Genomic DNA, 25,641 nt, shown 5'->3' with positions numbered 1-25,641 from the left:
AATAAGGAGAGGAATTCTCTTATTAAAGAGATTTATTAAAAAATGTTTCTAAAATGGAAACAACCGTGAACTAAAACAAGTAAAGAAAGTTACTAAAACTAACTAATCTTATCTAAACGACTATTATGACTCTTAAATATAACATTATACCTTAAATATTTTATCAGCTAAAAAAGAAAAGTTTGATCTTTTCTTGCAGCAGCCTAATTCCTTGTGACTCCACTCCTTCACATATATCTTGGTGTTGATGGGGAAGCACTGTGTAGTAGCTCTACAATAGGTCACTCCACACCTCTAGTTTATCTGATGCCTTTAACAATTCATTTCCAAACTTCTCCACTCTCTTGGATGGTTCTTGTGCTTACCATTGCACCTGTCTCATTTAGCTTAGATATGCACTACTATCCACGATTTGACACCATTATTTAACTCATTGCCGTTATTGCATATTCTTTCAAGAACGTTTAAACAGGTAAATTTTGTAAACAAAATGTAAATGAATCTCAACTTAGGCAACAGAAAACCATAGCATGTTTGTATCAAACCTTTGAAAGTCCATATAGACAGCACTAATGATGAAAATTATCTGTGTTATTGGAAGACATAAGATGGAAATTTCTATAGAAAACCAACTCACTCGCTTCCTTCCACTTTTGTGCATGTGATTTCAATAAAATGTCTCAATCAAATTTGATGGCAGTAAATCCTGGTCTGATTTTATATAACTTTATAAGAAACCTGGGCAGAGACTCAAGTGAGACTTTTTAGGAGCCATACATAAAATTTTCTACATATAATAATATGCTTCTGTGTTCCATATTTTTTGTTCAATCATAGATTGAAACCTCATTCAATGAATCCTAAATATACGAATGAGTTTATTAACTCAAAAAACAAACAAGCAAACAGACAGACGCCCCTAGGTAATTTTATTCTCCCCTAGAATAGATTCCTGAGTTGTTACTGTGACCCATTCTATTTTAGCTTCACACAAGATCACAGTTACCAATGTGAAAAATAACATGATTTTCTAACAAGGTGTGCTTTGAGAGAAAACAGAAAATCATGGGCCTTTTAGTAATTGGTGAATACCAATAAATTCCATGTTTGGATGAAGAAAAATGTGAGGGCATAAACCAGTCTTTCTTGAATTTCTGGGATGTGGGACATATTTTAGGGATAGGAAAAATTATTTCAAAAATTTGATAATCTATATTAAATGTTATTAATAAGTACAGAATTGAGAGAACACTACATAACTAATACTTGAATAATGATAGTAGAAAAAATTAAACAATACCAACTGCCAAATGATAAATGTTATCAGTTAAACATCATAGTAGCTGAAAAAAGGGAATCGTTAGAAATGAGCTGAATGTTTGGAGTACCAATTAGTGGCTGCAGGTGACAAGATCCAGCATGTTGAGATGGAGATAATAGAAAAATATGTTGCAATCAATAAGACCATTAACATTCCTCAAATCATTCTTATCAGGTCTCTATGTGTACTCTTTAACAAACTGTCAAGGAAAATATATAACAAACAACAAAGTTGCTTGGCCAACCTGGCTAAAGGAAAAACTATCACAAAGGTGTCCCATAGCAATCAGTAGCATAGACAAGAGAAAAAAATGCAGTATACTGGTCTTATATGTGTGTATGACAGTTGCCCAAATATTGATCCAACTGTTCATATGGTCCCACTTTGTCAGATGCATGCTGCAGAGTGGAGAAGGTTTTTTCTTTATGTTGTAGCTTCGGTCAGATAAGTTTGATCAAGAGATAAATTGTTTTAAATCAGTATATTGATTTTGAAATCATCATGTTTACCATTTAAACATTATCATAACTGATTAATAATTATTAGATCCAACAATTGCACATATATATCTATATACTTGAGTTCACACACACATTTTATAAGGACAAATAACATATAATAATTATTAATCAATGATAATCATTGATCTATACTATATCAAACTGAATATTGATCTGATTGAATCATTGCATATAAACTGTGTGCAATAATAATCATATAAACAGATCAAATGCTGTTATCGATTTAATGAAATCGATATCCCTGTGATTGTTTTAATGACTTCATAACATACAATGATTATGAGTGGTTGTAACTGTTGATATTACGAGGACCACTGCAAATGTACTAAGCACTGCCATAATGTTCGGTATGTGTTTACCAAATGGCAGCGACCTCTTATTTAAATGGAGAATAAGCCATGAAGAGACATGTCCCATCATGTCTGAGACATGTCTATTCATTAATTAGATAATTAATATAATAAACATTTAGTCATTGTGTTATATATATTATATTAATTTCTCTCATATAACAATTAACTTATATATATAAATGCTATCTCATATATAATTAATAATTATATAGGTTTATCTAATAGAAGCTACCAAACATTAACATTCCCTCTTAGCTAGGGAGGATAAACACATGTATTACCTAAAGGTAATATCAAGTTAGCAAGATGAAGGATATCTTTGATCAGAAGATATCCATCATTTTGATATCACATTTGATATCAAGAGTATTGGTCTCCAGAATATTACTATATGATATTCACCAAATATTCAATAAGGTTTGATATTACATCTGATATGAAGAGTATTGGCCTCCCAGAATATCAATGATATTCACCAAGTACTCAAAATAAGGTTTGATATCACATTTGACATCAAGAGTATTGGCCTTCCAAAATATCAATGATATTCACCAAGTACTTTGAGTAATGGCCTCCTAGAATGTTAAGATGCAAGACATTCACCATAAACTGAATTTTCTGATCTCATAATACAAGTTATTGTAAGATCGTCACCTTACAATAACTTCTGGAAATATAAGTGACATCATTTTGAAGCAATTCTATATCGAACATGCCATGAACCAATGAACCATCTGAGCAAGGAGAACCCACCCCTATGAAAGCCCTATCAAGAGGAGATAGATTGTGTTTGCTGCTTCAACACTCCTATCTGTGTGTTTTCCCTCTGGCTTTGCAATTGTCAGTCAAATAATTCTATCTGCTTCTAATCCATTTCCTCGAGTCATAGCCTGGTGTTTCAGAGCTAGCGAAGGCCTTAAAAATTTTTAGGGCCCTATAATTTTATGGGCAGCAAGGCCTCCCAAGATATCAATGATATTCACCAAGTACTTAAAATAAGGTTTGATATCACATCTGAGATGAAGAGTATTGGCCTCCCAAAATATCAATGATATTCACCAAGTCCTCTTTGAGTAATGGCCTCCTAGAATGTTTAGATGCAAGACATTCACCATATACTCAATTTGTTTGATCTTATAATACAAGTTATTGTAAGATCGTCGCCTTACAATAACTTTTGCAAATATAAGTGACATCATTTGGAAGTCATCACTTCCTCATGATGTACACAGGGTAGGCCCATTAAAATAATGTAGTCATGAGGTATCTTCATGAATCACAATCCTCTTGATTGGTACAATTTATTGATCACTGGAGAATCCATTTCAACATGGTTTACTCCCTCTGAATCAATATGACCTAGATTGCTGAAGGTTGATTGAATCATATCCTCTATCTGCTCCCTCTGTTTCAAGGTTGCCTCTAATGAAATGTTAGACTCTCTCTGAATCTCAATCTCGCTCTTTCTACTAGAACATTCTTGGAGGAAAAGATGAAGTAAAATAGCTCGTATAGAAATATAAATAATAGAGACTACATTGAGTAGATAAATAAAATACTTATCTGCACATGAAGGTCCATATGCGTCAGTTCAGAAAATGCCTGCCTATAATGTAGAATGCCCACTTATATTAACCTCGTGACCTCTTATAGTCAACGAATCCTCTAATGGAATATTAGACCCCCTCTTCATTTACATCCAAGTACTCACAAAGCTTCCACATACACTTACACAAAGCTCTTTCAATTATATAAAAAATATGTAATAAAAATTATCTATTTATTACCTTTAATAAATAAACAAAATATCATTTAGAATATTGACATGTTCGTATATGTATGTGTGTGTGTGTGTGTGTGTGTGTGTGTGTGTGTATGTATATATATATATATATATATATATATATATATATAAAACAACTATGAAATTTATACTCTCCAATATTTTATAAGAACAAACAAGGGCAATCATACATTTTAATTACAACAAGGCTTGTAACCCGATGCATACCACTTAAATACTTTACCTTGATAGGTGGGTTCCTACCGTACCCAGGGCGTGTGTATTTAATATCTTTATTTACTGCGGCCAGTAATTGCCTAGGCCGAGCAACCTCGAATTGTGCTCTGAAATTGATGTCCATCAATACCTGATCAATGTTCTTCACTCCAACATCAATCACGTCGATGAACTCGTAATCACTTGTGGGTATCCGTTCGTTTGCTCCCATTGTGATTTGCAGATTATTGTCGTGGTAATGCCGAGTGTTGATATCCTTGTATAGCACACATAAAGTAACATGGACAGAATAGCAAAGCTTCATATTTTACAAAGGCCCTCTGCTCGTCCATTATTCCACTGCAACCACAATCATCATAGACAACAAGGTGAGTTGCTCGGCGTTCTACTTAGCTTGTCTTTAACTGAACTTTTGGAGTCAATTTAGATCCATGTCTTTCTTGCAGAAATCATTTTCTTTGCTCGTATAAGGTTCAAACTGTTTTTAGCATCTCATCAAAACACTCGTTGTTGATGATTTTATTCTTCTTGCTAATTGTATTTTTTGTAGTTGCATAATGCTCCAACTTGGTCACAAGTTATGTTTTTCTCCACATATCGGTAGAGTAGATATGCATTCATGAAATCCACAGGCTGGTAAGGAACCTGCTCTGATACCATGTTGATATGTCAAAGACCGCTGCAAATGTACTAATGTTGATATTTTGAAGACCGCTGCAAATGTACTAAGCACTGCCATAATGTTTGGTATGTGTTTTCCAAATTGCTGTTACCTCTTATTTAAATGGAGAATTATCACAGTGTTACCACGAGTTGCAGCAGTCTCCAACTTTACATTTGCATTCTCTATTCAAAGCAAGCACATATATATATACTTACAGGTTGACAACTCAGATCTCTTGTATAAATCTGTAAGGAGAATTCACATCAGCAAGGAGATTCAAGAAGAGATTCCAGTCATCATATTAAAGCAAATAAAAATAAAACTCTATCAACGATTTGATCCTTTCCTTAACAATTTTAACTATCATAATTAACCATGGTTACCGGGAGACCCATCTCCCCCCTAAAAGTCGCGTCTCGGAGACTTTTCGCGTCTCCGGAGACCTCAAAAAAGGTTGGAGACTTCATGACGAAGTCTCCTGAAGTCTCCCCGTCTCCTAATCCAAAAAGTGAAGTCTCCCCAAAGTCTCCCAGTAAAATATAAATGTAAAATATAATATTAAATAATTTTATATATTTTAGCCCTCATTTTAATGTTTTTAATACAAAAATTAAGACCACCGACAATTTAAATGATTAAATTATTTAAAATATTTTTGGAGAGTGATGATTTTTTGGAGAGCATGATAGCTGAAGACCTTGAGATGGATGATCACAACCTTGTGGAGTAGATGATAGTACCATCAACATACTAATACTAGATATATTTCTGTTTTTTGTTTATCGTACAAAGTGTTCATTTTCGTTTGCATATCGATAATTCAACATCAAACTATACTTTTTTGAATTTAAAATTTGAATATGTAATGATAATCTCAGCGATTATCAATCTGATATGATGGTGATCATATGCAATATTCAAAAAACAAATATTTCTATGAGATACAATATTTTGATCATGTGAGTTTTGAAATCTTTGACTCTATGAGTCTATTTTAATTTTTAATGTGACATTACTATTATTATTTACTTTAGTCTTGCAGTATTACTATTTTCAAATTTTGTATTTACTTTTAGTATTAGACTCTTTAAACATTAAAAAAAATTTATAAAAAAAAAATTGCCGTCTCCAATTACCCCCGTCTCCTATTTGAAAAATTGCCGTACCGGTACCAGTACCAGTACCAGAGACCTCAAAGTCTCCCCGTCTCCCGGTGACCTTGTAATTAACAGATTTATATTGTTGAAACCAACAGTCAATGGATCACTGCTAGCACACAGTTGAGTTAGAAACTAACGATAATCACTGCCTTAAAACAACACTTACTAATAATGAAATTGTCATGAATCAGTTTGTATGGTGGTCATGAGGCATATCTCTACATGAGACATGCCTTTTTGGCATATATATATTTAGATCTACCAAGCACTTGAAACACACAAAACTATTAGTGTTACCACAAGTTGCAGTAGTCTCCAACTTATACATTTGCATGCTATATTCAAAGCAAGCACATATATATATATATATATATATATATATATATATATATATATATATATATATATATATATATATATATATATATATATATAGTTTGACAGCTCAGATCTCTCGTATAAATCTGTAAGGAGAATTCACATCAGTAAGGAGATTCAAGAAGAGATTCTAGTCATCATATTAAAGCAAATAAAAATAAAACTTTATCAATGATCTGATCCTTATTCCTTTGACAGCTCAGATCTCTCGTATAAATCGTAAGGAGAATTCACATCAGTAAGGAGATTCAAGAAGAGATTCTAGTCATCATATTAAAGCAAATAAAAATAAAACTTTATCAATGATCTGATCCTTATTCCTTAACAGTTTTAACTGTCATCATTAACAAATTTATATAGTTGAAACTAACAGTTAATGGATCACTATCATCACATTGTTGGGATCAGAAACTAACAAAACTTATGACTAGTCTCGAATCACTGTCCATCTATGGGGGATATTGGGACAACATGGAGAAATAGGAGATGCTTTGGAGGCCTCCCCTTAGGAGAAATTCTTCCCTAGGTACAGGGGACCGTGGATCTCTGGGATGTCCCCAAATTTTGCAATAGATTGGGGATGGGGAGGCAATTTGTAACAAATGAAATTTCATAACAAAATAAAGGCAAACTAGAAAGAGTTTTCCTCAACTAATTACTGAACAATTAATAATGAATTCCTTTTCATGAGATATTAATTGCTTTTAACTAACAACAATTAACTGAAATAACAAGGCTTAACTGAAATAACTATAACAATGATCAATAGAAATAACTGTAACAATGATCAACTATAATAACTATAATAACGATTAATTGAAATAATCATGATAACGTTCAATTGAAATAACTGTAACATTGATCAACTGTAATAACTGAAATAATGATTAACTGAAATAATCATGATAATGTTCAACTGAAATAACTATAACAATGATCAACTGTAATAATTGAAATAACGATTTACATACATATATGTAAAGTAAATGCATAACATGAAAAAGAAAGAACATACAAGCAATATTCAGCGAGTCTTTATTTGGTTGTGCAAGCCTCGACTTTTGGTAAGAGGAGAAGCATTGACTTAGGCTTAACCTCCCAACCTCGAACCATATTTATCCCCACACAATGTATTGAATAGAAAGGCCCTCCCTACTCCGAGATCAGGCTTGGGATACTTTTAGTTCAGCCACTTGAGCATTCCAGTGTTTATAATGTTTGAACAGTTATGGACGGACGTGTCTGAATAACTGGCTCTACTGTCATCAAGTGATCATAGATGGAAAACATGCCTTTAACGACCTTGCCCATGGTTTTTCTGATGGGTTCAATGACCCAATCACCACCGCTCAACTTGACAACAGGGGAACAATAGTATGAACAAGCATGAGCTATTAAATGAATTTGATTTAAAATTGTTTTGTCATGTCTAACTTTTATTTCCTTTATTATTGCAAATTCTCATCACCTCTTCACCTTTTCCATGACCATACAGCCGGTGAGTCGTAGGTGTTCGAATCTTTAGAGCAATCGGCTTTGTCCTGTTGATCCTCATAAGAATAATATGTGTTTCTAGCTTATCACATATGGTGATTTGAGAAAAGTAGCTATAAATAGTGCAAAATAATATCATTTAATTCTAACTTTCAATGGCATAAATAAAATATGAAATCATGTCATGGATACTTGGCTTTTATTCATCTTAACCAATGATATTATAGACAAGGATGATTTGCTTCATAATCTGGATTCTTATCTAACTGCTATGATAATCAGATTGCAGTAATCACTATTATAAAACATATTGCAATACTTGGGATTTGAACATCCACATAACTTGGTAGAAATCTAGAATAAGATGGAGTCTTGTTGGGCGCTAGTAATTAGCTTCTCCACGGAATGAATCTTTAGTCGTGATTTTCAATGTAAATCACAACCACATCTTTAGTGAAAATCAATGAATAAGGCATTTGTTGAAAGGAAAATGCATTAGAAATCGGGCGGTATATAGCAGGGATATCGTGTAAAAAAATGCAAAAGTATTCGGTTGATATGTTAAGAAAGATTCAGGTGATATATTGTGTGTTCATGGTCTCTCTCGACTTCATAATATAAGTAGTATTCGAAGTCTCTTTGGCTTCCAAGAAGCCATAACATAAAAAGAAGAGACTTGGCTCTTGCTCGCCAACAAAATATGCCTAGTGTGCATTTCGGTTTTAAGCAAGAAATTGAATAAATATGGAAAAAGATTTGAAGGTTATAAATCAAGGATAATTATAATTTATATCCATCTATTTGCACGTACATGGTTATACATTATAATGATGAGGTGGAAAAATCAATCAAAAAAATCATTTGAGGTACATATTATTTTGTATTAAATTCATTTATGTTTTAAATGTTTATTTAATTGCTCATGCGGTCCATTGATTGTATCTTGATGTTCAAGTCGCTAGGTCCTTACCAAGACAATTAAAGGTCATACCTGTCAATCTGATAATTGGACTAAGCTAGTATCCCATTCCGTTGATCCCGTTTAGCAATGCTCCCCCCTTCATCTTCTCTTGCAATCACCCATGCAATATTTCCACAATAATAACAAGTTATATAATAATTTCATAATAACATTTAATATAGATAAGGAATTTAATTATTAACCATAATTCCAAAATCAAGCAACTGCTAAACATCACATGACATAAAATTAATAATGGATAACGACCATCTTCATTAAACAATTAACATAATGAATACAACGGATATAAATAACTACCTTCTTCACATGATAATGAAAGAAAAATCCGTTCAATCTAACGGCTATAAATAAATTTAAAATTAGGTCAAATTTTGGGATGTAACACAATTTTCCATCCGTCTCCACACCTCAGAATGTCTCAAGTGCCCAGAATAATGGAAAAGCCATAGGGAACCCTGGACCAAACAAGCTCCATAACTTTTGAACAGATAAAATATGCTTTTTTGTGCAATGAAATGACATGGTGGCATAAGCAGAGAATGCTGATTTGATTGAAATTTTGATTTTTCATATTATTTTGCAATAGATATGTTCTATGTCTATGGTTGTGAAATTTAAAAGCTTTGTCATTGAAATTTACTAAGATGACAACATAGTAAAATAATGCAAGTACACTAACATACAGTGGATATTGATTTAGTATGTTGTGGTGAATATAGCTTGGATCTTCAAGAAGATTCTCATGCATTCTTGGCAATGCTTGTATTTTATATTTTAATTTACATAAAAGATCCAATCTCACATTTATGTATGGTGTCCAAAGTTGAAGTTATAACGATCTCCAAATTTTATGTACAGTTTTGATTGTTCCTTGTCGAAATTCTTTTTCTTTAGATTCTGAGACTTGTTTGCAGTTTTTGGATTTGTAAATTGACTGTGACATTTCTTATATTTTGGATATCAGGATGGATTTAGAGATGACTCAGTGAGAATTATTAAGGACATTCAGAAATATCGAGGTGATCTTCAGGTATGGCAAAATTTTGTTTCCTTTTAGAAAAGTACTAGTCAACTTCTTCTGCTGGTAAAGTTGTGAGCTTGCTGCGTGGTTTTCTCCGATGCCATTAAGTGGCACCTAGAAGTGAATCTAATATTTTTTGCTTTATTTTGAATTTTATCTTTCCTGTGATATATGACCATGAATAAGTTTGTGTTGTGCTAAATTGCTCTTTTCTGTTTTTAATTTCTTAGAGGAATTTCTGTAGTATTTATTTAAAATGCTTGCTTTGCTTGAAATCGATTTTGCATAAGTAGATTTTGAAATATATAGTACAGAGACTGCAGGAAGATGGTGATCTTGTCATTTATTTAGAGGAAAGGTAAGAGAGTTCTTGTCAATAGTATAATGTGTTTTATGTTTTTATCCGTTTACACAATGAAGAATACATAGTCCATTTCTTAACACCTTCAGGGTATCTAGGAAAGAATTTTTGTATGTAGCAGACTTAAGAGTCTTCTGTTAGTTCTATTGACTCCTAAACCTGCTTTTGTTTTTCTATCATAAACACATTTTTCAATTTTGTTCATTGGTGATCCTTCTCAGACTAGCCTTGACCGGCTTATCTAGCATTATCCTTAGCTTCACCTTTTTGCCTGGTTTCTGCCTTAGGTTTGGTTGCGCTTATTGCCTTGTCTTCCATCTAGCCAGTGTATTTGGTATCTTCCTTCAGTCTGCTTCAGACTGCCTGGTTGACATTGAGCTTGGATCACCTTGCTGGCTTTTTACTTGGGCCACCTCTGCTCTAGTTTTTGCCTTTTTCTGTCTGCCTGGTGATTGCCTTAGGCTGTCATGCTTGCCATCTGTCATAGACTTGCCTATGCTTTCTTAGAAGTTACACTTCTTTTTTATAGAGTAAGCTTGTCAGTCTTGAACCTGGGCCATTGGAATAGTAGGTGATCCTACTCACTGCAAATTACAATCTTATGGGCAACAGTCACAGCTAAGATGCAGACAAGGAAATCTCAAAATGATTATCAGAATCTTTTGAAAATTGAGTTAAATTTATTTTAAATTCCTTTCAGTTTGTGTTAGATCAACATTCAATTAAACTTGTGTCTGTCTTTGAGGTTGACAAGCCACGTATTGTCCTTGGTGATAACTCCCTTTCCAATTTAGCTATGAATGAATAATTATCTACCTTTTTCTTTCTACAGGGAAATTGGGACTTGTTTATTTATTGTAGGGAGATGATTTGGGACTTGGAGGTTGTTTTCATTCAGGTTGACACACCCTAACGATACAAAGATAGGTTGACCTGCATGCCCTCATATCCCAATGATGCCTCACATGACCTTAAATGGGCTGATGCATGCACATGTCATGATGATGCCATACATTTTCTTGTAACCTTAGTTGCCGATTCGTGACACGAATCCGATTCGGGCACGTGAATCGGATCCGTGGATTCGAGATTTTTCTTTTTTCCCAATTATGATTCGTGGAGGATTCGTGCATATATATATATATATATATATATATATATACTAAAAAATAAGAGAAATATACATAATTCTAAAACTAAATCATTTCATAGTATGAATCTAGTATACTTGATCAATGACATTGATAATTAATCTATTTTCACAATTATAAAGAAAATCAACACATTCACATTGAATTACTGAAAGTGAAAGCTTGTAACATTCAAAATATAGATCATTAAACTTAAAGTTTATAACATGATTTACTCATAAAAGAGTCAAGAGTCAACACTAAAGTTTTTTATTTAATCATCAAATGGATTTTCAAGAAAATCCGCATCAGAGGGGTACTGGTGAGCTGCAAGTGCTGCATCTGTATTAGTAGAGGAACCCAAACCACTAGTAGTAGAGGGGATTGTTAACTCATAATCCTCCTCCTCATCATCCACATCAATCAAAGTGGATCTAGCAAGATCTCGAATGGTCATATCTAAATCAGGAGTCTCGGGTGCTACATCCCAAAGCTTTTCGGGCCCCTTCTTGTACTTAGGATCCTTCCGTGACAACAAGCTCAAATTGTTGTGAATGAACACAAGGTCTTCTGATTTTTTTGGAGCCAACCGGTTGCGTTTGATTGAGTGGATAAAGGAGTAAGTACTCCAATTCCGCTCAGCGGCAGAAGAGCTGGCAATCTAAAGAGAAATTAAAAATTATCAATACAACAATCAAGATAAATAAATTAAATAATAAATTCAAGGAATTGAGAATGTTAACCTTAAGCTTAATTTTACAAACTTACTTGGGATAGGACCTTTATGGCAAGAGGTTGGAGGTACGTGAAGGCTTGCCCATGAAGGTACCACCATTTGATGGCACCCATCCTACTTTGGTCTGCTATGGCAATAGGGTCGAAATCCTGACCTGAGTTGAAAGCAGCAAATTCACTCCTCACAATTGCCCCAATCTCTGGATCTTGGAATATCTTAGCTAGTGCCCTCTTATACCCATCTGCAACCTCTGCATCTCTAAATGGTGGCACTCTACCTGGAAGGCGAAGTACATCTGCACTATAGTACCTGGAGATAACAAAAGACAATTGAACACTATCAAATATCAATAGCACAAACATTGGATAAAATAAGCACAAACATTTGATAAGAACTACAGTACCTCGGGGATAGAGCATATGCAAGGAGGTGCAAAGGTGTGGTCATCTTGTTCCATCGATGATGAACAATTTTTTCCACCTTCTTGTAAAGGGTATCCTCAGGATCATTCTCCCTTCTCTGTATGACCTAAGATATGAAATATGAATAATAATTATAATTAGTGAATATGTCAATTTAAACTTTAGAATCTAGATATCTCTCAAATAAAAAATTGTTGTAAAAGAGCGTAAAACTTACCATTTTAATTTTTTCCAGCATACTATCCATGGAATCATAAATATCCCCAAGGCATGGCTCATCACTATCTGCGAAGCGAAGCATTGCCATTATTGGATCGGTGATTTCCAACACATAACTCACAAGACCCCACCAATCCTCATCTAGTATCATTCTTCTCACATTTAAAGCCTTTGTTGTATTGGAATTCTTCCAAATGCCCCATTGGGGGCTAATGACCATATGCTTCAATGCTTCTTTTACCTTCACAAGTCGTCTCAAGACGATTGTGTGAGAGGCAAAGCGGGTTTCAGCAACCTAAGAACATGTTAAACTCAAGTTAGTAAAACATTTAAAAATTAAAACATGTTAATGTAAACAACAACAAAAATTAATAATTGTGGAATCCAATAATATTCAATTATATATTAAATATAAAAATTTACCTTCAATAACTCCAAGTCCGAGAAACTCCTAAAAATTGCTTGTGACATGTGGTGATTTGTCACAAACATTTGAATCTCTTCAGCTTCCTCATATATCCTTTTCACCCAATCTATTTCGGTGCCAATTGCTTTCATCACTAAATTGAGAGAGTGGACGGTGCATGGTGTCCAAAAGATATGATCATATCTAGACTCTACAATTATCCCTGCAGCCCTGCAAACTTTTGCATTGTCTGTGACCACTTGAACAACATTATCAGGACCCATTGACTCTATGGCATCAATGAGAATGCGTGAAATAAATTCTGCATCTTTCACTTGCCCTTCACAATCAACTGCCTTCAAGAACATTGCCCCCTTAGGGCATACAGCAATAACATTGATCAATGGACGGTTTCTACAATCTTTCCAACCATCCGAAATAATAGACACACCCGATTGAACCCAAAAATCTCTTATTGGTTGAAGTTGAGCCTCTACATTTTTCCTCTCATCATGTAATATGGTAGTGCGCAACTTCTCATAACCAGGCGGTTTGTAACCATGGGGTGCATCATTTATTGCTTCCACCATCTCCCTAAAATAAGGTGATCTAGCAAAATTAAATGAAACACCATTTGCAATTAAACAACGTCCAATTTTGTGATCAGCAATGTCTCTCTTTTCAATTTGGAATGCCCTATCTAGTGGGCCTCTCTTGCGGGTGAGTGGAGATGGGTCTTCATCTTCATCATTTGTAGTTGGCATAGGCAAAAAAGGATGTGTTCTTGTGTTTGTTTGATCAAATGATGGTGTTGGTATATTTGTTTTTTGGGAAGCACCACGTTTTGCTTTTGCAACTGCTCTATCAGCATCATCTTGCTCTTTTGCTAATGCTGCTATTTGTGTAGCTGGTAATCCCTTCTTATCACTACCTTGACACATGTGAATTCCTTCACCCGCAGGGCCCAAAAAATGTAGTTTCACTCGGGAATAGGAGCTTCTATGTTGTATGTTGCAAAAATTACATTTTCATATGTATGCCCCACCCCCAGGACATTGTGCAACTCTTGTTGTGTGTCTCCATAAAGGAGACCCCTTATCAATTTTGAAGCTTGGTGATGCAGCCCCACCCCCACCCACTGAGCCTTGACTACTCATTGTTCTATTCTTGCAATCTAGAAAAAGTGAAAGAAAACCATGCTTCACACTTGCACAAAAACTTGAAAATTTGGAAAACTAAAAATAAATCAATAATCTATGAAAGAATTCAAAAATATGGTTGAAATGCATACCTTAAACACTTCTTGCAAGTTATTTGAAGCTCCACAACCGATCTCCTTCGAATCCAAGCACTTCACTTCAAACTAGCAAGTATGAGAGAGCAAAATGAGAGAGCAAAATAGAGAGCAAATGAACTTGCATTGTGATTTAGAGGGTCGTTTTTAGGGTTTAGGGCCTTTAGGGCAAAAAAAAAATATTAAAAAATGATAATGGGCCCACGTTTTTGCATACTCCTCCTGTCATTGCCGCGGATTCACGCGGATCCGTGAGTGGATCCTCGAGGATCCGGGCAGGATTCGTAATCCTGCCTGTGGATCCGTAAGGATCCGCTCCTTACGGATCCACAGGCAGGATTACGAATCCTGCCCGGATCCTCACGGATCCATACGTGGATCCGGATCCGAATCGGACCCGAGCCCGGATCCGGCCTTTTCCAGGCGAATCCGGTAACTAAGCTTGTAACCAAAAATGCTACGACATAGTCCTAAAGCAATTATCCCAAAGTTATCACAACATCTCAATAAGGTTTTAAAGCAATACTTCAGTGAATACCACAAGTCAACAAGGTACTTAATAAATTGGCAAAGCTCAAGTGCACTATTGCATTATCATCTACCCATTAAAAACAGCTTGAGAGATCAAAGAAGATTGCAGTGACAAGTATTCCCCACTAATGCCATCTTTTTGAAGCCTGGTTGAAGATTCAATAAGTCTCCACGATTATTGCTACAAGAACACCTTTTTAAAATTTTCTAATACACCTTCATATTTCCAAATATTTAACACTTCATATTTGTTATGTAACGTCTTCTCCAAGAAAAAGAAGGTTTTAAAATATTCTTTCAAGAATTAAAAGGGAAGATAAAAATAAAAGATATTATAATTTTTTGATTTAATGAAATCTATTATATTTATTAATGAGTAATCAAAGGTGACCTTTTCAAAAAGGTCTGATGGTTTGGAAATCTCCCCTTAAAAGGTTATATAAGTCACTGTGTTCAAAACTTGGAGGGAGTGAGTTTCATGGAGAAAAGAATAGTGGAAGGGAAGTAAAGAATTACAAAAGACACATGAGAGGGCATAGTTAAGTTCTTTGACTGGGCATTAAGCATTGGAGAAAGGGCATACGGTGTGTGTCCAACTCGGGGTACAATGTACACCTGGGAGTGTCCTTGCTAGGGCTGTGTTATTCTCATGCTATGAGGTATGTGTTTCATATTGTGAAGGTATGTGGCATTCTAAGTAAGATTGTGTCCTCCTATGAATGCTCCCCGCCTACAAAAAAGTTAGGACCTGTAACTAATCCTCTGCCTATCATTCTTCTTCAGTGGACAACAACTTCTTCATGATTCGCAAATACGTATAAATTCATTTTTTATAGTTATTAAATTATTTATAATTGAGATTAATACCTTTCATTTTACTAGTGGTACATTAATAATTATAAATAATCATTAAATAATATATTTATGGCATAATTATTATTTTGAAGAAATACTCACTTTAAAATATAATAAATAATTTACTTTTAAAATAAATTATTTTTCATAAGACTTAACAATATAAGAAAAATCATTTCAATTCTAACTTATATTACTTCGAGGTGAAAAGGTGAATTACATTTGGTATCAGAGCCTAAGATCAAGCCTTTCTCTCTTGAAAATTTATTTTCCTACGAAATTTTATATTTATTATTTTAAAAATAATTCCTTTTTATGTGTTTAGATGTATCTTAAAATCAACACTATTCATATTCTAATATTATTGATAATTTTAATTCAAATATATATGTTGATAATCATATGTTATATTCTAAATTACTTGATAACTAACTACTTATACCTAAACTTCACTTGAAATATTATATCCATAAGCTGAATTACTACCTATAAACTCCTAATCTTCTTTACGTTATAATAAAATATAAATATTTTATATATTTATATATTATTTATTCTTGTATCTGAGTTCAAATCTATGCATATATCTAAACTATTTAAAAGTTATCGTACTTATTGCGGTATGCAAATAAGGTATGAATCACCAACATATCTGAACATCTCAAGATTTGTAAATAACCATATAAAGTATGGAAGTCTCATTTGAATGAACAAAATTTTAAAGTGTTCGAGTCAATGGTTGTGTCTCTAAAGTATGAGATCCTATTCACGTGTAGCACATGCACCATAAAGAGGAGTATAAGCTCCCATAGTTAAAGTTTTATGGTGGCTAAAATACTTCGTAATATATGACAAAGAGTTGCTTCTGTGATAGTTTAATATTTCATCCATTAATTTTTTTTAACTTAATCTAATTTTGAGATGATTCAATCCCACTCAATGTGAAGGATCCAGATTGTCAAGTAATTTTAGTGAACTCAATCATGTAATTTGCGATAACAATTTAATTTGTGACCAAACTAGTGACCTGCGAAAGGTCTGATTTTGCCAATTTGAAGGTAAGTAAAGAATACCATTTTCCTAACATACAAATCATCATGAAACAATGGGTCACGGTCTTGATAATTAGGTTGTTCATTGGTTGTAATATTGGAAAAGATCCATTATTGGGAATCCATTAAACTATATTACCTCCTAATCGAAACTGAAAGTTCAATGCCAAAAGTTCACTTTGCTCTACCTTAACATTTTCTGTATATGTCTAGCAGGGCACTTGCAAACTATAACATTCGGCTTTCATCTTCATTCTGAATTTTTGGAATTAATTTATGTCACAATAAAAATTCAATTACTACATCTTCCCTCTACTTTTTTTTGGATGGTAAGACATACAACATACATAAAACTTAGGAATGCCAAACTAACAATTGACAATAATGGAATATGAGACAAAGCATGTTGCAAGCCTGCCCATGGTATCTTCAAAGCTCCCACATCAGAATGAGCAGTATTTCATTGTTGGTCGTCTCATTGCCAAGTTGGCATTAATGAGTGTTTTAGTTTTAAACATCTTTCCAATGGTTGAAACAATGGTCAAGAAAATTCTGTTTGCATATAGTGGATAGCTTTCTTTGATTATTTGTATGCTTCTTTCTCTTTCCCAATACCATGTTACGATTGTAGATATGTCGGATACAAACAAAATCCACAGAATCAATTGAAAATTAATCATAATATTAAGCATACAAATTTAAAGTATGGTAGAATTTCTTACGTGCTTGATATAGGCAGCTCTTTTAAAATTTGCATGGAAGGGGATCTTCTATAGTGAGAGTATCTCAGGAACTTAAAAAATAAAATATATAGTCCAGAAACTATAAGGTGTATTTCTATAATTTACACAGACCACATATTATTTCCCATTTGGGGGCATGACTACTTGAAAGTTCAAATAGTTTTAATCTCATCTAAAAATCTTGCTTTATTCTTTGCATGTTCTATTTGTTACCCCCATTTTATTTGCATGCTTAAGAAGAAGATTACAAAGGCAATAATAAATTAATTTTTGTTGAATATATTTTTGTACTGATTTCAATCGTACATCTTTGTATTTAGGGTTTGCTGGAAATTTATCATTGTTAAATCTTGATGATATAAGACAATATTTTCATTAAAACACATTTATAATAGTAGAAAAAATCAAGAACAAATGAAATTAAGTTGCCTTAAATCCTTTCCTGTCTAAATATGACATTAAGATTACAACCCTTAACTTCTCCTGCAATTATATCAATGAATTACTATTTACATTCCATCATAAATCACAAGGATTATTAACTTAGAAGGTTGGTGTTGGAATGTTTAGAATAATGGCAGGGGGGGGGGGGGGGGTGTTGAATCAGTTACGAAATGTACAATTTTTTTTCTTCTAGTATTTCAACTTATGCAAACATTGATCATTCAATATCTTAAACATTTGCATATTGCTGTCCTAGGTCAAAATAACTTTGCAGAAATGTAAACATGTGATAAAGGTACGCACCACCCTTACCCACTCACAATCAAGAAAGCAACAATATGGAGACCAAGAGAAATAAAAAAATGCTCCACAAGCAATTTTATTATACTTGAAAATCCTTACAACACCCACAAGATGATATGATAGATATGACTTCTTCAAAAAGAAGTTTACAAATTCTTCAACATAAGAGAAATCCCAAATAAGAGCACACCAAGAGCTTCACCAAGAATTTCTACTTCAAGAGCTAGACCTTTAGAGCTTTCACACCTTGAAGTCTTCACACCTTCTAGCTTCTACTTCTCAAACTTGATTAGAAATGCTCATATGCCTTGCTTAAATAGGCATTTACCACCCAATGCATGACTTATCCACAAGCTTCTAGAATTCCTCCACAACCTTCTACAACTTCCACAACCTTCTACAATATCCACAACTTTCTACAATATTCATAACTTTTTAGAATTCTACCCACACACCTTGATAAATGAAATGACAACCATTTATTTTTTTATTTTTTCTATTATGCCACCTATGCACTTCGAAAATAAAAATCCTCTTTTCCTTTCTTTTCTCTTTTTTATTTTTTATTATTTCCCCTCTAATTTTCGTCACTTTCTCTCTCCTCCACAAAATTTTTTTTTTTTTTTTTTTTTTTTAAATTTTAAATTTTACATTCAACATGTCTCCCCTTTATTTTGGATGCAAGATGCTCTTGCATCAACATGCAAGACCACAAACTCAATCAGACATTTTGACACAAGGATTTTATGTGGAAACCCAATTTGGGAAAAGCCACCAGTAATATGCTACCAATTTTCACTCTTATGAAGTGAGCCTTGTGAGGAGTTAACCATATTAAAGGTTACAATGCACATTGTTAAATGTGACCTGTTTAAATGATTTCAATCACCCTATTAGGAATGAGCCGTGTTAGAGGACTTTAGAACATTCCATTAGAATGTCACCCTGTTGGGTCAACCTTAGTCCAAAGGATTTGTCCAGATTGATACAATTGTTAGAGAGTAATAGCAGGACTTGATCTGATAATAAATACAACTCACTTGCAAATTATCAGTCCTCCATTCTGCTTGGCATTTATCCTCTTCATCTCTAATAGCTTGTTCACCCTTGAAGCCTTCATCACCTTAAACCTTCTTGCTTAGTATGCTAATTGCAGACTCTTTCATTTAACCACCATATGAAGCAACACCCTAGACTTCTTGTCTTTCTCAGGTTCTCACACATGACAAGTTTCTTTTGGCCTGCTATCTCCTTATATAGAGAATTTAGGTCTATTACTGCTAAACCACAACCGTCCATTTTAGGGTTACGTCAGATTCATTGAATCTTCCCATCTTTCCATTTTATTCCCTCTAGAAACTTCTTTTACAATCCTCTTTGAATTCGTCTCAAAACGGTTTATCTTGAATTTTGTGCCACCAGCTCATCATAGTTATCTTCCACATGATTCACACAATTCAAGAAATCAACTTTGTCGGCTCAAATTTGTCAAATCTTCGATCAAACTCATTTTACTGGCACTCGACAATAACAAGCTGTTTGCTCCGCAAACATTGTCTTTTGATGCTCGGCCAACACTAGGTTGCTTAGCGTACACTAAGTCTTTTTTGGTGCTCGACATATACTAAACTTTCTTCACTCGACACCAACTAGATTTCTCTTTGCTCGACACATAGTGAACTTATTGTTCGGCTTCAACTAACTTTTTTCTCGGCTTGCACTAACTTGCTTGACTTCCATAGTTTTCTTAGTCAGGCTTGGCAGACACATTTTTTTTACTTAGCCTTTTTCAAATCTTTGCTCAAGTATCCTTTCATTATAGCCTTAAGTAGATAAACAATACACTATATCATCGATGTCTTGTTTGGTCTTAGTGCTCCTTTTGTACACCATAGAACTCAACCTTTCTGTAGGTTCTATTGTTATCCTTTCTTTTCAAATCCTCTTTGTCAATCAATCAAATTATAGCATTCATACCAAAGTAAGCAATTGTCTCACCAACAAGTAGTAGGTTTGATGTCAGTGACAAAATAATGATAGTTCATTGATAGGTTTCATCAATTTGCTTCACTTTAACAATCTCTTTTCAACAGTGGGAAAGAGGAAGTCTCATCTTGAGAATTCTTCTAAACTTTGGAGAAGCTTAATATGCTAGAGAGGATAAATTTAAGTATTGTCATAAGTTTTAAAGCTACCAAGACTTAAATTTTATTGTTTTCAATTTTTACAATTCAAACCACTAAAAAATAATATTCAAAGATGTATCAACACTATCCTTTATAGTGAAAACCATACATGTAAATTATAATAAGTTGAGAAAGATTGCAAATGCTTAAGACTTGGTTAAACTTTGACATCCATATTTATTAAAAAAAAATGTTTGGAGCCGAATGAACTCTCAAGTTTTTAATTTGGAATATTATTTTTAGAAAAGAACACAAGTTTCCATTATACAAAAGATTGAACATCACAAACCTAAAAACATGTCATCTTTATATTGAAGTAATACTACTATGTCTATATTGTTTTGTGTGAGTGAAGTATCTATATAGTTGATTAATTAATTGAATTTGATCGTGACACTAGCTTGATAGTAAAATTAAAATAAATTACATTGTGGACCCATAACCCACAAGTCCAAAAATGTATTTTATAACTATAAAATGATATATATAAAGGGGTTAGAATAGATTAGGAGGAAACATGGAGACATTTAGAAAATTACACGTCGAGGGACAACTTATAAAAATCAAACTAATTCTAGATTGAAAAGCTATATATAATAATTTTTCTACAGTATCAAATTTACTGGAAAATCCCCAACAATAACGTTAATGTTGTATATTGTATTTGTTTTAATATCCTTCATGATTATCAATAAGAGGGCATCCTTCAAAGTTTTAGGAAATAATCACGTCTATAAATTTATAAATCATTATTGTTGAACCAAGATTTAAACTCAATTCACCTAGTCACTCTCAAATAAAATAAAAAATTCAATTCACGTAGTCACTTGCAAAAAGGAAATATTGGACCTAACATTTTTATATGAATCTCCCTATGTATAGTTTATTATTGCTCTATTATTGTTATGATATCTAACAAGAGTATTTTACGTTATTATCCCTGTACCATATCATTGGACTTAATCATCTCAATAACCTTGTGCGTAGTGAAAATGGAATATGTGAATATCATCTTCAAATATGTTTTGAATATATAATATGAATGACTATATAGTATGGAACATGCATGTCATTTACTGGGTAAACATTATATCGACAATAGATGAAACTTTTACATTTAAATCTTGAAGTTACGTGTTAAAATACCCATACTAAAGAAAATAGATTACATAATAAGATGAATTGATGAAGTTGAAAAATATGAGATTAATTATCATTAATTTTTACTATAATAAATTTGAGATAACCTGAAAAAACAATGTGTATATGTATGCCCAATCAAAATAATGAATAGGAAATTGATATTGTTTGCTAACAAATAAATAAAGGTAAAAGAGATCTACGAACCTAAACAACATAATGTATTTTATGAAGTATAAATACTCAAACTTGTCATATTCAATTATTGATCACATATTTTTTTCAATTGTGATGTAGATATATCTAAAGCTATTGAGGACAAAAGAATTACAAGGGGACAATTGTTATGTGACTTTTTCTTCAAGAAAAGAAGGTTATAAAATAATCTTTCAAGATTTAAAAGGGAAGATAAAAATAAAAGATATTACAATCCTTTGATTTAATGGAATACTATTAAATACTATTATATTTATTAATGAGTAATTAAAGGTGACCTTGTCAAAAAGGTTTAATGGTTTGGAACCACCCCTTAAAAGGTTATATAAGTCATTGTGTTCAAAACTTGGAGAGAGTGAATGGAGAAAACAATAGTGGAGGGCAAGTAAATAATTACAAAAGCTAGGAGAGGGCATAGTTAAGTTCTCTAGGTGGGCATTAAGCATTGGAGAAGGGGCATACAGTGTGGATCCAACTCGGGGTACATCGTACACCCGAGAGTGTCCTGTCTAGGACTGTGTATTTTCATTTATGAGGCATGTGTTTCATATCGTGAAGGTCTATGAGATTCTAAGTAAGAATTGTGTCCTCCTGTGAATGCTCCTTGCTTGCAAAAAAGTCGGTAGCTATAACTAATCCTCTACTTGTCATTCTTCTTCAATGAACAACAACTTCTTCATGATTCATAGATACGTATAAATTTATTTTTTATAGTTATTAAGTTATTTATATGTGAGATTAATACCTTTCATTTTATTAATGATACATTAATAATTATAAATAATCATTAAGTAATATATTTATGGGATAAATATTATTTTGAAGGAATATTCACTTTATAATATAATAAATAATTTACTTCTAAAATAAATTAATATTCATAAGACTTTATAAGAAAAATCATTTCAATTCTAACTTATTTTACTTGAGGTGAACACATGAATTACAATATTTCCGTATGCATGCCTCTTCGCTTGATGTATGACATCTTTTTACATAATATAATCTAAAAATACTGTCACAAATGTCTCTTTCAGCTGAAGATGACCATAACAATTATAACAAACATATTTCTATTATATCAAATCAGAGATAAAGATCTCTATCGCAGGTACAATCTTCAACACTTCCAAATTGAAGCACACCACTATCATTTAAGTTTGATATAAATTATTGATGTACACATTAGAGGCATATTATTACATTTCTTTCGAAGATTTTCATTTACACAGCAGTGTCCGTACATGAAACGACATTCCTAGCAAATACTAACATGAAAAACCTTGGAAACTGAGTTGGAGTTGACTGTTGCAGGTTTGACATTGACTCTAGAAAGGGCAGCTACAAATAGTGGATCACATTTATGTTCCAATGCTCTTCTCACTGTAGACCACATTCATCAATGATAAAAATTGGGGTTGCATCATTACAACCCTACAACTACATGTGCTGCTCAGTGTAAGTGGACTGATATTAATACAAACAGGTCTGCTATACGGTTCTGATCATGATATAAGCTTGTTATTGCAAGAAGACACTTTGTGGCAATCTCCAATATCCATTATATCTTCTACAAAGGATCCAAGTAAACATAAAACCAACCTAGCACTCATGCATTGCCACAAAATGACACAAAGATGCATGTTCCAGTTATGTAATGCACTTTTGATGCTTTCCCAAAACCTTGCAAATAGTCTGCTGTATGATTCTGAGCATGTAGCAGGACTGTAATGACATTCTTAATTTCACGATTCTTAATGTAATGTTGCGAAATACTAATAAGAAGACCTCAGATAACAAGAATTTAACTACCAATAATAAGCATAGTAGGGTGAACTTTGAAGGGGGCCCGCTGTGATATTAAAAAGAGTTCTATAAAATAAATGTGCTTTTGTAAGCGCAGATGCAACCTATCTCATTGGGGATGTCTATTCATCCCATGGTCCCTAGCTGTTTCTAGGGCATATGATTGTCTCCCCAATTTTGGGCTACATCTCCATGTTTCCAAGATGTCTTTTGTCATTTTTTGAAACATGGGGACAGGTGGGGACGTCCCTTAGCCATCCCCCATTCTGGAAACGTGCTCAGTACGGGAGTAGGGGTTTTCAGCCAGGGAAGCATCTCCAGGTAACACTGATGCAAAGTACTTGCAATTTCTAGCATGTTTGTGAATAAAGGACTCATATATTACAGAACAAACCTTGCACAACAATTGTTTGATGAAATGCATATGACGCAAAACTGAAAATATAAAGACAAAAAAAGAAGGGGTTCTTACATAAAACCTGATTGACAAGTACAGTTATGGTGATGATTATGTCAATCAGCTTTTTTATACCTGATTGACATGCATGAACACACCATTGAAGGCTAGAGTGGTTCAATTAGCTTAAAATCCTATTGACAATTGCAGGTGAAAAAATGTAGAGAAGTATGTCAACTGGGTTTTAAAACTCAATTGACAAGTATGCAAGGTAATGATTATATATTGTTTGAGTTTTAAAACTTAAACACCACAATTTGTGTGGACATTGATTATTAGGGTTTGAAACCTAAATGGCATGTGAAGTTGAATGATGACATGCAATTTGGGTTTTAAAATTCGAAGTGCATATTCCCAGTTCAATCTCATGTAATCACAGGGAAAAAAAAACCTAACATTGCATGAAAATATGCAAAGATGGAGAAAAACTTCGACATTGAATTAAATATAAACACAAAGTTCATAAAAAAGTGCAGTTGCTAAAAAAATTCCCTGACACTGCATTAGGGGAAAAATGACAAAAGCAAGGAATTTGCACTTTGAGTTTTAAAGTCCAAACAACATGCTAGTGCATAAGGATGTGCAAACCGGGTTTTAAAATCTGATTTGCATCTAGTATTTTAGGTGTGTAAGTTATAAAAAATTGCAGTCTGGGTTTAAAACTTGAACTACATATGTAGTTTGGGTTTTAAAAGTCAACATGCATGTGACAACTTTAGACTCATGTAGAGTCAAGGAAAAAAAAATGCTTTGCATGAGTCAAAGAATTTCCAACTCTCGGCCAGAAAAAGACTTTGCTAAAATGGAAAGACAAAGGAAAAATTTGATTGAGGGGACAACTCAAGGGGTCATATTGTGCTCGAGGGCACATGAAGAATGCCTCAAAATGCATGCGTAGAGGAAAGGGGCTACTAAATGGACAAATTTCAAAGGGGTTATCCTAGGATTTCATCAAGCTAAAATTGAGGATAATAGGGGGAACTCTTAATTTTTGCACTTATTCCTTGGTTCTCTTTGTGTGCCAAAACCTTGAGCTACCTTTCTTTGGATGCTTGGACTTTGAGAACATTGTGCACCTTTGCACATATCTTTGTGTTTGTCATTGTTTTGACCTGTTAGGACTCCTATTCTCTCTCAAACTCAAAGATCCAAGTTTGTCTGTGTTAGTTCAATCGGGATAAAAATATTGAAAATATAAATATATATTTGTCTAATATAATTCAATATATTGTAATAATATTATTATTGTATAATATATTATAATATATTAAATATTGTACAATAATAATAATAAGATAAGGAAGACCGATTGACTGACTGCTTGAATGTATTTACTGACTACTTGCATATTGGTCGATGGGCAAATTGAATTTGTTTTTTGTTTAAATTAAACACATTGGGAGCCACGCACCCTATGGGACGTGAC

At 33.3% G+C, this 25,641-nt stretch overlaps 2 protein-coding genes across 3 annotated transcripts in view; one reads left to right on the top strand and one right to left on the bottom strand.

Moving 5' to 3' along the window:
- The window catches only part of LOC149562701 (DEAD-box ATP-dependent RNA helicase 38-like), a 66,908-nt gene that overhangs the window by 28,403 nt on the left and 12,864 nt on the right, over positions 1-25,641 (top strand). For both annotated transcript variants that reach the window (XM_089826140.1, XM_089826141.1), the window contains one exon: positions 9,858-9,923. In XM_089826140.1, the coding sequence (XP_089682266.1) occupies positions 9,858-9,923 (66 nt within the window). The remainder of the gene's footprint in view (positions 1-9,857; positions 9,924-25,641) is intronic.
- Positions 11,572-12,629, bottom strand: LOC149562702 (uncharacterized). The gene is made up of 2 exons (XM_089826139.1): positions 12,545-12,629; positions 11,572-12,450 (listed from the first exon to the last, which is right to left on the bottom strand). The coding sequence occupies exons 1-2, from the start codon at positions 12,586-12,588 to the stop codon at positions 12,162-12,164; spliced, it is 333 nt and encodes a 110-aa protein (XP_089682265.1). The 5' UTR covers positions 12,589-12,629; the 3' UTR covers positions 11,572-12,161.

Source organism: Cupressus sempervirens, chromosome 4, assembly GCF_028749045.1.
Source record: "Cupressus sempervirens isolate cs-2001-9-10 chromosome 4, ASM2874904v1, whole genome shotgun sequence".
Lineage (NCBI taxonomy): Eukaryota > Viridiplantae > Streptophyta > Pinopsida > Cupressales > Cupressaceae > Cupressus > Cupressus sempervirens.
Note: the sequence above shows the minus strand (reverse complement) of the source record. Positions and strands in the feature narration are given on the sequence as shown.

Coding starts and splice junctions, on each gene's coding strand:
- LOC149562702 (XM_089826139.1), bottom strand. CDS start 12,588: ATGACCACACCTTTGCACCTCCTTGCATATGCTCTATCCCCGAG. Junction 12,451..12,544: donor GCATATGCTCTATCCCCGAG/GTACTGTAGTTC, acceptor TGTTATCTCCAG/GTACTATAGTGCAGATGTAC.